The sequence below is a fragment of the Anser anser genome (genome assembly GCF_964211835.1).
Source record: "Anser anser genome assembly, chromosome: Z".
Lineage (NCBI taxonomy): Eukaryota > Metazoa > Chordata > Aves > Anseriformes > Anatidae > Anser > Anser anser.
The window spans coordinates 35,005,974-35,022,024 of NC_139723.1; the positions used below are offsets into that span (position 1 = coordinate 35,005,974).

The 16,051-nt window shown below is 39.0% G+C and overlaps 1 protein-coding gene across 1 annotated transcript in view; it reads left to right on the top strand.

The window, feature by feature from the left end:
• Positions 1-16,051, top strand: part of FKTN (fukutin) — an 18,619-nt gene continuing 2,568 nt past the window's right edge. The window contains exons 1-8 of the mRNA XM_083815986.1: positions 1-290; positions 1,439-1,498; positions 3,760-3,963; positions 6,036-6,313; positions 7,560-7,692; positions 9,281-9,410; positions 10,573-10,706; positions 12,803-12,930. Coding sequence (XP_083672112.1) covers positions 186-290; positions 1,439-1,498; positions 3,760-3,963; positions 6,036-6,313; positions 7,560-7,692; positions 9,281-9,410; positions 10,573-10,706; positions 12,803-12,930 — 1,172 coding nt within the window. The 5' untranslated portion in view covers positions 1-185. The remainder of the gene's footprint in view (positions 291-1,438; positions 1,499-3,759; positions 3,964-6,035; positions 6,314-7,559; positions 7,693-9,280; positions 9,411-10,572; positions 10,707-12,802; positions 12,931-16,051) is intronic.

Genomic DNA, 16,051 nt, shown 5'->3' on the forward strand with positions numbered 1-16,051 from the left:
GCCCCAGCGCATGCGCCTTGCGCCTCCTGCAGGGCCGCCGCACGGAAGGGCGGCCCGGCCCGGCCCGGCCCGGTTCGGTTCCGTTCCCCTTGGTAAGGCCCGGCCCGGTTCGGTCCCCGCTGGGCTGCGCCCCGGGGAGATGCGAGTCGCGGCGCTGCCTGGCGGCGGCGTGCGCCCCAGCCCCGATGCAGAAGATCAACAAGAACGCGGTGCTGGCGCTGCTGACGCTGAGCAGCCTGGTGTTCCTCCTCTTCCAGCTCTACTACTACCGGTCCTACCTGGCGCACAAGGTAAAAGGCCTGCCCCCTGCGCGGCCCCGAAGGCTGCGGGCGGTGGGGGTGACACCAGCCTCGTGTGTAAGGCCGAAACGGGGCGCTCCCAGTCGGGGGCGTGGGACACCGAGACCCGCAGTAGGCACGAACCTTCTTCACGGGGCTCTCCCGTGGTTGTTGTCAAGTGGAATTTGTCAGCCCTCAGGTCAAAACGTGCGTGCTGTCTGTAGGGCTTTTCTGGGACGACGCCGAAGCCAGCATTTACTCCTTGGACGTTTTTCAGTGGTGGTATTTTTATAAAGTAACATATCGTTTTTCTGCAGTCATCTTAGCGCTCTGCGATTCAGTGTTTACACTTCTCTAGATGTTAGGGATGAACTCCTGTTTTCATACCACTCAAGAATATTTATCCGAGTGAATATGTACCTCATGTTCAGTGATAGAGAAAATATTAAATGTTATTACAAATTAAACATCTTTTTCTTGGTGGCTTCATAGCTTACAGTTTCAGATTCAACAAAAGTAATCCTTTCAACAGGATGCTTTCATATTATTTTTATGGAAGAGCCATACAGGTATCATGTTTTCTGACTTCTTTTATTTTCGGGGGGAGGGCATTCTTAATAAATTCGGGCACTCTTAGTACTAGATGGTAAACAACTTTTACGTTCCGTCTTAGCTTCTGATTGTGAACAACAAGACTCCTGGGTGGTAAATTCTTCATGCTTTCTGAAAGCCAAAAGCTGAGCCACTAACTGACTTGACTTTATGATACGAATGTGCTCTCTTTCAAATTTAATTCTCTAGGATTGCACCTGGAAACATTGAGGCATACTCCTGCTGCCTTTTTTGCAGTGGTATTTGTCTTTGTGTTTGTCATCGTGCTATTTTATACTTATTGGCAGATTGAATTAGAAACCGGAGACTTGGTCGTGCAATCCTTGCATATATGTAAGTCCCTAAGGCTTATGTTGTCCTCCTAAATATACTAAGCCAGCGCACTAGGTTATGATTTCACATTCAGTACTGTAGTTAGGTGACCGTAGCCATAGCCACGATTATAAAGTGCTAGCTGGATAAAAACTCTCGAAAGTCCTGTTAAGAAATCATACGAAGCTGTTCAGCTGAAATTTACTTTTCTTTCCCCTCTTATTTGTTTTTGATAGAATGGAGCAGTTTTTTCAAAAGTCAGAGGAAGCCAATCAGGCCAAGACAGCACTAGATGGGTATGTACATCATTGACTCACGTGGTTCTTTTGCAAGTCTCAGAGAACTTGTACAAATTTGCAAACTCAGTGTCCAGTTCTCTTGGCCCTTCACTGGAGCTTTTTGGCATTAAGGACTAAACCATACTTCCCTCACTGAGTAAAGTTTTGAAGTGTTTTGAAACTTAAGTTTAAGCTGAACAGTGGGACAGCTGAGCCAGTGTTACAGCTCTCGCTGTACAGTCCTTAGAAGTGTTGTTTACACTTTTAAGAAGCAAATGTTGTTCTTTCAGATATTGAAGTTTTGATCCAGGCTTTTGTATGCTTTCAGTCTGAGTATTGAAAAGATTGCCTTTTGGACTTCCAGCTTGTTTGATTGTATCGTGGTAGAAGAACAAGCGGCAGGTCTCATGTCACAGAAAACTTCTTTGCTTGCTTCGCTTCCTTAACCTGCTGCTAAGTGTTTCAGGTTACATGGTTATCCCGGGTTGCAAAGCTCTTTGCAAGCAGGAAAACCTCACATTTCAGCATTCACTAGTTGCCTTATTCCAGCATTCAGCAACAGCGTTACAAGTGCCATTACATACTCAAAATAGAATGTTTTTGTTATCTCTTACATAAGGCTTACAGGAGTCAGTGCAACCAAAACTTCATCTTGGCCTCGTGAAATCAAAAGTTCTGTTTTGGTTTTATACTTAGCGTTTGTTTGGAACCACTTGTACAGAAGTCTCTTGTTAACAGATCTTCCCCTGCAAGAATAGCCCAGGTGGCTGGGGAGAACAGAGTGCTGGGAGCTGGTTGCCCTTTGCTTTGGATGCAATATGATAATGTTGCTAGTTAGCAAAACAGCCATTTAAATGCCTTGTTTCTGCTGAGCCGGAGGAAGGGAGCTCTAGTTAAGAGCTGTACTTGGGAATATTCCAAACCAGCTGCTCTGTGGACTGCTTGCTAGCGCCAGGAATGTCTCTCTGTTCTTGGAGTGGCTTCCTTTTTGGAACTACCTACGTGGTATTAGGTGACATAGTCACAGTGAGCTTCCAGTCTGCCACTCTTTGGGCAGAGTTCTCATTAGCTTTAGTATGGTATTTACAGGATTATTAGTAAGAAAGCAGAACGGTCCATGGTCCTGCCAGGGCCCTGTTGTTTTCTTTAGAGTGTCTTCCTTTAGAGTCCAAAGTACTCTATGTGAATGAGTTCCTGCTTGACATCACGACCATCCCCTTCTACTGATCATTTAAATTACAATTAGAATCACCTGTTCCCCTGGAGAACTGACATGAAAAAAGTAGATCTGCACAGATTTGCTTCTTATTTATTGGTCTGATCTGTTTGTTCTAACGATAGAAATAACGCAAGCACATCACTTATCTTTCAGGTCCATGTAGCTGAAATCACTGAGAGGGTGGCCTTGCGTCTGCTTGTAAAGCACACGTAGTGCTGCTGTCTAGGTTCTGTTTGTTGATCAACATTCTGTCTTCCCCCATATTTTTGCACCTCTCTGAAGCCAAAGCCCTGTACAAGAATTGGGAGTTGGCATGCAGAATCTGGTTGAACAGACTCAGGAGTTTGACTGGAAGAAGGTTACAGCGTGAGTTAGAAGACCAGGGACAATTTGCTGGGCTAGTAGCTTGGACAGCCAGCCACTGTTTTCCCTTATCATGCCTCATATAGAAACCTGAAGACATAATGCCTGACAGTGGTGTTCTAACCATTTTTTTTCCTGATTAGAACTCTACTTTCAGTCATTAAATTTAACTGTTGCTGTTAAATAGCTCATCTACGTTTTTAATAATAGGGCAGCAGTGATTGCTGTACATCTTCCATATGACATGGATATTTAAATGTAATTGATCAAAATTCTCCTCTGAGTCAAGTTAATAAATCCTCTCAGGAGGCACAGGACCTTGCTGGTACAGCTTTTACCTCCTTTTGCAGAGTTGCCATGGTTGAGTGCCCTGCATATCCAAAGACTGGATAAGTCTTCAGTGCTCACTTCCTAACTTCTCACGGAGTCGCACTTTGTACACAAGTTCTAATTGAATCTGAAAGATTTTTCCTATTGTCTTACAGACATGGAAAGCCTGAGAGCAGACTGTTACCTTCTGAAAGAGGAAATTTCCATTTCCACATCTGTTTATAGAAGTAAAGCACACACTCAGAAAATGTATTGGGAGATACAGGAGATAAGATTTCTTTCTAAAAATTGTCAAGGGTTTTAATGTATTAACTTTTGTACACTAAAACGTGATATTTCTAACTTCTGGTTTTCTCCTCTATCACAGCATGTGGTTAGGAAATTCCTATCCTTAATATCCAGTCACAATATACCAGTGTATTTGATTGATCCTTTAATTCTGGGACTTGTTGATAAAGACATTGAACAGATCCGAAGTTCTTCTGATGGCCCTAGTCCAGAATGCAAGTACTTCTGTGTTCCAAGAGACTTCACTACGTTTGCACTACTGGACAAAACGTGGAAGCATGAAGTAAGTGTGTTTTCTTCTTCAGTTCATATTGCGTATTTTAATGCGTTTAACTATTCTAGGATTTTGTGACATAATGTTTTCATGTTTGTATTAAGAACTCTGAATTCATTGTGTGGAAATCTTATAAGGGTATTGGTAAAAGAAACTTTTTTTGAAGTAAAAGGTATTCAGGCATTAGCCTGTGTGGTTTTAGAAGCACATGAGTTGTTGAAAGAGAATGGCAATCCTGACTCTTTGTCAGGGCAGTCAGAGAAGTGATTTGAAGATGGATATATTAAGAGTCCTTTCAAATAACTGAAAGTTTTTTAGAAGCCGCCTGCAATATTCATAAGCACTTTTAATATCATGCCACCCCCAAAAAGGAAAAAGAGTTTTTTCTTGTAAAGTGGAGTATTTAAGGCTGTGATGTGGGTACAGCCGTAATCAATCTTGAATTTGGGGATCTGTCAAGAAGAAAATACAGGTATTGATGTGACAAGGCTGGGAAGATTATTATAATGTGCTGGCTTACATTTCTTTTAGTACATCCCTGTACCATTTTTTTTTGTCACTTAGAGTATTGGCACCTCTGCTCTTCTGTAGTTTGAGATTTTTAAATGGATGTATTAAAAATAGAGGTGTAGTAAGTGATGAAGGACAAAATGGAACCCAAGATTGTTTTATCAGCCAAGTGTCATCTGGAAATACATACTAGATTAATTTATACAGACTAGAGATGCCAATAATAAACAGCTTTGTTCTTTTCCCTTCCTCACTTGCATACTTGTTCCCATCCCCATCAAGAAACATTAAAATGGTCCACAGCTGTTTCACTGAAGCAGTCCTACCCAAGTGAAGAGTGGTGGCACCCTGTATTTGATCGGGCCGTTATTTTACCCACAGCAGTTAAGGAATTAAAGGAACTGAGAATAAGGTTGTGTGGCAGAACACTAATACAGCTTCACTTTCACATTCCTGTGTTGCATATTGTTTGTATCTATAGCATTCAGAGAGACGTATGTTTTATATACCTACATAAAACACTTCAAGGTGGGTAATTGAAAGAGTCTTTAGATGCTGATTGGTTCTTATCAGCCAGAATTTCATCCCTTTTTTGTGTGAAAATGGGAAAGCCTACTACCTGGTGTAGTGTTAGTTGTTTGGTGAGATTTAGACAAATATTCGTATGCATTGTAAAATAAGATTTTCCAGTAATCATTTTTGGATTAGTGGTATCATTAGTCAAGGCCTTGGGAACACCAAGTTCGGCACAAGCCTACCGTTAGAGAACAATCTGAAAGTGCAGAGAAGTCTGCTCTCGGAAGGAGCAAACTTAGACCAAGCATGAAACTTGAGTTTGGATTCAAAGACGTAAAATGTGAGCTACAAAGAACAGGTATTGTGGCAGAGAGTGTGTTTTACTCTGCAAGGGAATTTATTCCTCTTTTTTAGAGGAATTTGCTGTGTAGCCGGGTCAAAGCAGGCAGAAAGAGAAATGAAAGAAGTTCTGATTAAGGTTGAATATAGCAGATTTTTTCTTTAGAACAGAATATCCCAAAACATAAAGACTGCAATCCTCATGGCTTTGAAATCTTCAGCAGAGCCACGGAGTAGTGGAAACTCTGGTAATAAGTGTGAGGATCTGAGTCAGTGGTTTACCATTCATATATTAAGAATTCTGAAATTTGTTGATAGCAGTCTTCATGTGAATTGTTTTCTTAGAATATTGAAAACAGCTTTTAATTATGGTAAAGATTTTGGATTATTCTTCATATTATACGGGTGGAGTTTCAGCAAAGCGTTATTTTGTTGATGCTACAAAAAGTCAGCACAACATATTGAGAAAAAGATTGCAGCAATTAGTTTGTTGTTTTATTGATCATTTGATGAACAAAATTTAAGAAATAGAAATACGGTGTTTGGAATTAGTTATGGTTCTTAATCTTTAAGGTCTTATAAGTAATCGATGCTTAAATTTGATTAGAAAATGAAAATTGGGAATAATGTCAGCTAATAATAAGCATTTAGCATTCAATTTGGGTTTCTCTTCCCTTTAGCTTCTTTCTCTCTTTCTGTCTTTCTCTTATTTTTAGGTGGGACTTTTTAGAACTGCTGAGAAAATGGGGTTCCAGTGGCTAAAAGTTCTGAACAAGGACCCCCGCTTGGATGGTATGGATGACCTGTCTGGGACTGAAATTCCTTTGCACTACATTTTTAAACTGGCGTCTCATGCGATTCACCTGGTGGTCTTCTACGAGAGGAGCGGTAATTACCTCTGGCATGGCCCCCTGAGGCTCAAGCAGCATATGGACAGAAAGTTTGTGCCTTTCCGGAAACTCCACTTTGGTCGCTACCCTGGAGCGTATGAAAAGTGAGGAAAAAAGCACTTCCAAAATAATTTGTTTATCCTGTATATATAAAGTTACTCTATTTTCTAAAGTTAGGTTATGAAATTTAGCACATGAATAATTCAGCTCTCAGAGTGCAGGTAGATTAAATTTATGAAGGAAAATCCAATTCAGGCTACTCAAATGAGATTTCCACCATTTATAAATGAAAAATGAGAGGTAAAGTTCAAGTGGCAAGAGATGTAGTAATGGATCGTACATACTTGGTGTTCTTACTAGAAACATCCATGTCCTAAAGTAGAATACAGATATTTAGCATCAGTTGAAAAGCGGAGGCAACACAAATCTGCTTAGTGGTAGCCTAAAGAACATGAGCAAACAGAAGTGATTTGTACCACAAAGACAAGTACCAACTACTGCACCTAACCCATGCTCGTGAAGTTCCGAGTTGACTCCTGACTTGCATACGTTTGAATTGGTGGTATTATTTGTCCCCAGTCTTACGCTTAAACTTTGCATCTCATCGGTAGAAGTTACTGTAAACGTATGCCTTTTCCTACAGCACTTTCAGTAGCAATGTTTCAGGAAATACAGATCATGGCAAATCTTCACTGTTTTCAAAGCCAAGCACATACCACTATGTTTTGAGAACAGTGTTCCTATATGGTACGTGTATATGTCATGATAGAACATCCAGACACTTCACAGGTCAAAGTAAGTTATTTATGTTTTCTTCTTTAAAGTTGAGAGTGCTCTTCCTTTTAAAATACGGAATCTATACCAACTATGTTCCTAAACATTTAAAAATGACTGTGTAAGCTGTTAACTATGACATTTCATTCATTGTGAAGGCTGAACAGATCTTAAATTTTAAAGGCAAATAGCCTCCAAGTACAGGTTGAAATTTGATTCTTAAAGTGTATCTCATATTTAGACAAACAGACAAACAACCTGAATTTTCAAATGTACTGAACAACAAACTAAACAGATTTAGTGTAAGTCACAAGTTAATAATGGAACCACTGATCTGAAAATCTAAGTATGGACTTACTGGGATAGAATTTATTTTTAAACAAAAGTTGGAAGGGTGTGGGGGAAATATTAAAGCTTTTTGTTGCTCTGCTATCATAATCAGTTTTGGGTATATTTGGACGGAGGAATCACCGGCAGTAATATGTAACAAGTTTTTAACCAGAGCTAGAGGACAAAATGACTTATAGTTTGTAAAAGAGTTGAATGGGGTAACTTTTCATCTTTCTTTCCATGCAGGCCTGAACTCTTGCTTGTTTCCATTGATGACTTAAAAATTCAAATTCCAAAAAATCCGTCCAGTTTTCTAGAGGAGATGACACACTCTAGATTTCTTGAATGTAGGTACAGAGAAGCTCGGGCTTTCTTTCAGGTTAGTGGTAATCAGGTGGTGTCCCTGAGGTGTAATGTACATTTTCATTGATTTACCCAAGCCTACAAGAACAGTTCCTTTTAAGTAAAACACAATTAATCGTTCACTTAGGTAAAGCTAAATGCAGACTCTGAGACTCAACAGAATTTAGTAAAAGGTAATAAAACTAAAATTTTAACTAAAGAATCACGGTCTTTCTTTTTGATTTGATGAGTGCATTTTTTTTCCATTTTCCAAAACTACGAAAAGATGAGGTAACCAACATGTCTGTAATTCTCTCACATTCTTATTGTTAAACAGATTTCATGAGATCATGGGTATCTTCATAGTCAAAAATTTTACTTACGGCATTTCTCAGAGTTCTGAATAATATTTGCTTTCATACTCATTTGAACCATACACTTCAGTTTTTCTCGTTGCTTTTTTGACCATGTAAGCTAACGTTTTCATCATTGTTTAGAGCATTATCTTTAGAACACTGATTCCTCATTTAGGAGACAACGAAAAACTTCCTGCTGGAGTAGGGGTAGTTTGTCATCCTAGCTTGACAAGGACTGGGATACAGAGTTTCAGGAGTTACCACAGTTAAGAAAGTGGAGTCAGAGCCAGGTCACTGAGTTTGAGTAATCTCCAATTTTGCAGAAAGGGAAAAAAGGACACTGGAAGTTCCATTATTGAGATGTTTAAGATCTCAGAGAAGGGACTTCTCCTTTGGTCTCTGTGCATGACAGCTGTCCTTGTTCAGTTTAGTAGGCTGTAGCTCCCCATACGTATGTATAGCAGGAAGGTTTACAGAAGGGTACCCATGTGTTGTCACTTCCCTTGTAAAAAGGACAGAAATTGTGAACATGCTCCTCTTCCACTCCGAAACCTTGAGGCAGTAGTTGCTCCAGATATAGAAAATGCACTTTAGAAGGTATATTGAAATTTGCTGGAGCTTTAGTATTGAAATAAGCAACTGACATCTGTTTTGAAAAGTATTCAGGTGTGGCCCAGGAGCTCCTAGTGAAATCAATTGTGAAGTTGAGTGGTCAGTCCATCGTTCATATGTCTGATTTGTGAACGTTCACCTGGACTGCCGTGCTCTTCTTGGCTTTGCATTACAGAAGGTGCTACCACAGTTGCAGCTGGAAGATAGACATTACTTTCTTTCTCTTTGCGTTACTGGTGTTTCGTGTCAGAAGTTGTCAATATACAGTAGTAACACTTGGTGGCGCCAAATAAACTTGTAATATGCCCCAAGTAAATCTAATTCTGTCCTTGCTTTCCCCCGAACTGTGGGTATTGACTTCGGTGTGAGCAGAGCTAAGATTCACGCATATTGTTACCAATACTGTCTAATATATATAGTCATTTTCTATTTTACCCTGACCTTACATTCTGCTAGGTTGGAAAAAATGAATATTGACATTTCAGAGTTGAAATTTAACTTGTCATTCCAGTGCATGTTCTGAAACTGGACTCTGTGTGTGAGAACGGATAATGCCCAGATATTGCTTAAATACATTTTTAAAGGTCATTTTTTCTTAGGACACCGGAAAATGAAGGGACAAGTTTGATCTCACAGTAGCTTACCTTTGCCTTCCAGCTGTATCCTGATGATGCCTCTGTTGATGCCGTGGAATTTAGAAAAAGAGCAAAATCCTTGCTCCATCTGGCTGCCCTGACGCTGAATAATCTGGGAGTAAAGTTCTGGTTGAGCAGTGGAACTTGCCTAGGTAAAACTGTTTTAATTAATCTGAAATTTTAAACACTATATCTTCTGTTGCTTTTGCAACTGTGTTAGTGGTTGTCAACTGAGGTTAGCAGCTAAACGTGCTGGGCTGGAGGGTGATATCTGTGTAGTGTGAGGCAGGTGTTCCACATTAGCTTTTTTAAAATAAGGCCTTTTTGCTCCTGACGAAATGATTTTTCTTTAAAGGCCTGAGCCTTGGAGATGCTGGGTATATTTCAAGTGAAGTGTTAAGTGTTGTTAGCAGTTAAATGTATGGTGTTGATCACTGCTTGGAAAGTAATCAGCAGTTCCCTAAGTCATGTGGCTTACAATTTACTCTCTTGCTGGGTGGAAAATACAATGATGGGCACATTTTTCTGATGTCCTTGTAGACTCATCTGATTTACTTCCCATGAAGTTTAGCATTTATCACTGACTTTTAAAGTATATTTTGTGTTATTTATTTTAATACATGTCCTTTTAATAAAAGATTAAACTACTAGAGTAGGCACTGCAAGTTTTGAATTCTGTTGAAGTTGAAAGTAGTAACTTGTTCTGGTGATGATCCTTTCATTATTGAAATAGGTTGTGAAAACTCACATATGTGCACAATTAGCTTATATTTGTTTATTCCTAGGGAATATCATTTTCTAGATATTAAAATTGTTTAAGTGAAACAGGCAAAAGAATGTTTCACTTCTTGTCTTACTGTTCTGCAGTAATGTTTTAAAGATGTAATATCTCAGTATCTCAGAGAGTAATATCTCAGACACTATTTAAAATAATAATTTAAAATTAAAAACACAGCTGCAGCCCTGTAACTGTTCATTTCTGATTAGATATGGACACGGATAAAGTATATATTTTTCCTTTAAGACACCTTAATCAGAAAACCAAAGATTTTTTCTCTTTTAAATAGTTAATACTTTCTCTCTCACTCCTGGCTTTCTGGAGGAAGGAGCTGGCCATAAGTGCTTTAGTATATGTTTTCTTCAGTGTGATTCCTTTGGTACTAGAGAAAAGAAAAAGTCTTGTTTATGGTCTCATTCAAGGATTTCAGGCTGATGACCTTTAGACTGGTCATTGTTATATTGATTTTTTTTTTGTGATATATTTCTTACATTTCTGAATTAACGAATTCATTTTTTCTTTTTTTCTCTCCTCAGGCTGGTATAGACAGTGCAATGTCATTCCTTACAGCAAAGATGTGGATCTGGGGATCTTTATAAGGGACTACAAAGCAGATATCATTCCAGCCTTTCAGAAGGCAGGATTACCACTGAAGCACAAATTTGGCAAGGTACATAGATAATGAACAGTTTGCTTCATGTGTCTTTCTGTAGGTTTGAGTACTGCAGTTCATTTAGATAGAAGTGGGTATCTCATGCAGACTTTTACTCAGAAATATTTTACCTAAGCATATAATCTCATTGATTTCTGTGTGTTCTCTTGGACAGTGTATGAGAAAAGCCCTTTCTTATTAGCTTCAGACTTGTTTGGAGAGTCTGAATTTCACCTCAGAAGCAATTTTTAGTAAGTTCTAGAGAGATCTAATCTGTGTCAGTGCTGCTAGGGAAACTTAAGAATCAAGGTTGGACCTGGTGCTTAGGGACATGGTTTAATGGGTGATCTTGGTGGCAGGGTGACAGTTGGACCAGATGATCCTGAAGGTCTTTTCCAACCTTAATAATTCTATGATTCTAAGGTAGAATTTAATCTTTGATGTTGGGCAGGCCCGATCATAGGGGTGGGTTAGTGATAGCTCTGAGATTATGTGCAGCCTTGCATGCAGAGATAGCAGAAAGTGAAAGATCGCTTGACGCTGGGCTTGTCCATTATTAACTTATTTTTTCCAAAGCTGCAGAGAGGAATCTGAACGAAGGTAGAATGGAGAAACAGAAGTACAGGAATTCATATCACAGGTTCAGCCACAGTTGAAGTTATCATTACTGGTGCTAGTGAGTGTTTTATCATAGAAGAAGGTGTTACCATAGGTGTTAAATAAAGACACTTACTCGTCATGTGTTTATTCACTGGTGTTATTCCTCTCTTTTATGTGAGAGTCTTTTAACAAATTGCACTCTCAGATATTAGCAGTTCCTGCTTGAATTGCGGTAGGCTGTTGTATGAGCTGTGTGAGGAGAAGTGGGAATCTAAAGCAAGCCATTTTCTGTTCACAGCACCAAGCAAATGCATCTGTAAATGTTGAGCTGTTGTAGTCCTAAGTGGATGGTATTCTTGCAGCTAACTGCGGTTTTGTGTGGCAAGCTGTACTAGTTTTGGCCGGGATAGAATTAATTTTCTTCTTAGTATCTGCTATGGTGCTATGTTTTGGATTTGTGACCAAAACAGTGTTAATAATGCACCCATGTTTTAGCTATTGCTGATCAGTGCTAGTACAGCATCAAGGCCTTTTCCGTTTCTTGTGCTGCCCTGCCAGTGAGCTGATGCACGAGGAGTGGGGAGGGGGCACAGCCTGGGCAGCTGGCCCAAACTGACCAGAGGGACGTTCCGTACCATACAAAAGCAGGGATAAAGAAGAAGGAGGGGAAGGATGTTCAAAGTTACAGCATCTGTCTTCCCAAGTAACCATTATGCATGATGAAGCCCTGCTTTCCTGGAAATGCCAGAATATCTGCCTGCTGGTGGCAAGTAGTGAACAAATTCCTTATTTTGATGTGCTTGCATCTGCAGCTTTTGCTTTACCCATTGATGTCCTTATCTTGACCCATGAGTTTTCTCACTCTTCCTTCCTCTCCTTTCCTGTTCCCCTGTCCCCTGGTAGTAAGGGGAGAAGAGAGTGAGCAGCTGTGTAGTGCTTTGCTGCCTACTGGCGTTAACCCACAACACAAGCACTTTTTTAGTTCTTATTTCAAACCCTTACTGTGATATCTTTTCTTCTGACAGAGCTATGTTTAAGTGTTTTCCAGTTAGAGGAGCAGATGTTTTGTCAAAGAAAGGTCATCATTCTGTACTTTCATCTGTTTTACCTTAAGCATATAAATGGAAAATGGTTTGCTTTAGACTTTTGTCTTTCTTCACACAGCCCTTCTGTGTCCTGCTGGAAAACTGCAAGAGTCTTGGCTTACTTGCCTAGGCAGAATGACTTACAGTCGATCCCTGCATAAATGGCTCTGTGCTGGAGTTGTGGCAGAAGCCAAGGAGATGGTGCTGGAGCTTTGGGGCTAGAGGGAGGAAAGAGAAGGCAATCCCACTGACGTGCAGGAAACTTGTCGTTTTCACAAGGCACCAAAAATAAAGAAAATGTTCAGTTAATGTATTTTCTACAGTCAGGATGGGAGTCACTGCATCGTTAATGAAAATAAATTTGTTCTCTGAAACCTACGTTGCTTTGTGTTTTTATGAGCATATATATTGTGTGTTTTTGTCTTGTAGGTGGAGGACAGTTTGGAACTCTCTTTCCAGGGAGAAGATGATGTGAAACTTGATATTTTTTTCTTCTATGAAGAGGATGACCACATATGGAATGGAGGAACTCAGGCAAAATCGGGCAAGAAATTTAAGTATGAACTGGATTTGTACCTCTAATAGGAAAGAAATTGAACAAGTTAGGGCTTAGTGTTAGCGTTTTGTATTGTGTGCTGTTGTCTGGCAAAGTCTGTGCTCTTTGTCACAGTTATCAGAGGAGAATCAGTGGAGATTTTGCACTTTGAGACGAGAAAAGTAGAAAGAGAACAGTACTATGCCTTACTAGAGAGGTGCTCGGCTTATCAAATGTCAGTTCTCTTGTGAAATCTGAAGCAGCGCTGTCGTGTTGTGTATCAGGCAGATGCTATCTGGAGTGTGACAAGCTCTAAGTTAAATCAAGAGCTAAAATGAGAAAGAAGTCTCTAAAACTGTTTGTTGTACAAACTTATTTTGTCGTAAAAAACAAATCCTTAGGCATCTGCCTTGGTGAGCGTTATGCCAGAAAGTCTCATCTGTCCTAGCAAAGTAAACCCCGTTGTTTTGGATGTTGTGGTAATGATTTGGAATACTTCGTTGACTGTAATGTTGTGACAGCAGTGCAGATGACTACTGCAGACCTTGTTCGTATTTTGAAAATGCAATTTTAAATAGGATCCTGCATTTCTTGTTTCGTTCTTTTAGGTATTAAATCAGCAAATGCATACAACGTCATTTTAGTCTGCTTAGCAAGCTGAACGTAGGGTTTGATAATTAGTTTCTTTTTTTTTCCATCACCCACCTTAACCCAGAGACACTTGCAGGCTAGTTGAAAGCCTTGTTGACCTATATGGGATATCATTATCTTCCACATTTTGCCTGAACTGCATTTGCTTTCAGTTAGCTAACAAGAACATAGTGAACACTGTCACACAGACAGTAATAGTGTGTGACTCCTTGCCTTAGTTACCTTTGTTCTGAAATGATAAACAAAGATCGGGGAAGATTTTTGATGACCGGAGTCAAAAGGTGCACTTATAAATAGACTAATGGAAGAGCTACTGGAATATTCCCACATAGGAGATGTGGTATGTTGCAGAGTAGTTTTCCTAGAATACAGCAACAGTTTCATAGTTCTCCAGAGCAGGTTTAATATTTGTTTTTCCAGTCAGGATTATGGAGGATTTTCTGTGGTATATTTTTGAGGAATCAAGCTGACCAGTAAGTTCCTTTTCTTTTCTCTGTGCTTGTGGTGTGTCTAAATTGAAATACTTGTTTCTGTGCCAGTAGAACTGATATTCAAAACTGAGCTTTAGGGTCAGACTTTAGGACCCTCAGTTTTGCTTAGTCTTCAAGTCCTTTCAAAATTCTAAGGGAAGTTAAAGTGAGGATATCAGGTAAAAGAGGAGTGATTATTTGGTAGTGTTGAATCCTAAATCCACTTCAGTAGCTCTGAAAAAATCTCACCTGCTGATACCATACAAAATGATGTCAGAAGAGAAATTGGTTGCTACTAGATCATCACAGGCAAAGGGTGGAGGCTCCTTTCCAAGATATTTATGTTGTTAATAAATGAAGAGTAAAAGAAATATTTTTCTTAAAAGCTAAATATTTGTACAGGCATTTTCTATACATCTTGCTAAATAAAAGTATGAAAAATGAAAGTATTTCTCATTTAGTCATGAAAATATTTTTCATTAGTCATTTTGTTCTGTTTCCTTTGCAAGCTGCTTTCAAAACCATATGAGTCTCTCTGTATGGTTTGCATCTTCATGTGTACAAATACTTCCACAACAATGCAGACAAAAGCAAACTCATACATACTCTGTAATTTTATCTAGAAGTAACAACAGTTGAAATTTCTTTTTAGTGTACAAAATTTGTGCTGGACAATTTCATTCTTCAGCAGAGAATACATACTTACAAAAACTGATCCTGTGAATCAGATCTATATCGTATGCTTTAATCCTTAAAATAAATTAATTTGTAGTTTCTTAACATCGAGGCCTTTGTGTAATGATAAAATCTTTTCAGTGTTTTTATGTCCAAAGATTGATGAGACTGAAAATGGAAGAAAAAGGTGAGCAGTGCGTGTGCACAAGAGTATGTAGCCCTATCTGAGCCACTTGGAATGAGTGGACAGTGAGCAAGGATTCCAGTGGTGGGAAGCATCTCTGAAAGCTATATTTTTCATCAATGAATATAAACATCTGATTTTACTTAAGTAATCATTTTGGTGAAGTTTCCAACTGACTTAACTTTCCAGATTAGATAGTTTATTTAAATTATCTGTTCGTTCTCCTTAAAATTGGTTATTCAGAGTTCTCTCCTTGGAGGATATATTATTTCATTGGTTTGCTGGTAGCTTTTGCTTATGCACACCCAGTGCAATTCTGTTTAAGTGAATGATTTCCTGGGTTAACAAGAGCTACTTGGTGAGTGTAGACCCACTAATAATGTTTATGTACATTATTTTCCTTTTGGTAGCTGGCTTTTTTTTTTCTTTTTGGTTTACTTTAGAGCTAATCAGCAATCCCTAGATATGAATCCGAAGGTGCTTGATTACACTTTTTTTTAAACCTCCATTTAAAACACAAAAGCAAGGTTTTATTTTCTGAAATTGTTTGCTCAGCTCTTAGAAATAAAGTTGTCTTTATACTTAGAGGAACTTGCTGGATTTCTAATTCATGCAAATGCACAAATCTTTTAACTCTCTTCTCTTTCAAAAGTGCTAAGTGCTTGTGATTCCTTTTAGCCTGTGAGAAGGAGTTTTTAGATCACTTTTTTTCTGTTTGAGATTTAACTTCAGAATTGATCCTCTGCAGGAATAGTGTATAAGCTTTGGTTTAACATACAGACTCTGACACGGGGCTCCATTAGGATATCATTCTGATCAGACTGAAATTTACCTGTGAATTTCCACTGGTGACAGGATACTTCTAGGCAGGGCTTCCATTTTCTACAGAAATGAGCAGGTACAGTACTAGGTGGGTTTGGTAGAATACTGTTTGACAGAATACTAGTGACAGGGACTAAGTAATTTCTTGTTGGCAGAATAGTATGGAAATAAGCAGCAACAGAATTGGAAATGCTCTTCTCCAAGAATATATGACACTTACTAACCAGCTATTGTTGAGAACACTGCTGTCCAGTAAGTAAATAATGCTTCATAGATAGGAAGTTATGAAATAAGAAAAAAAAAACACACCTATAAATGTATCCTGACTTCTCACTGTAGTT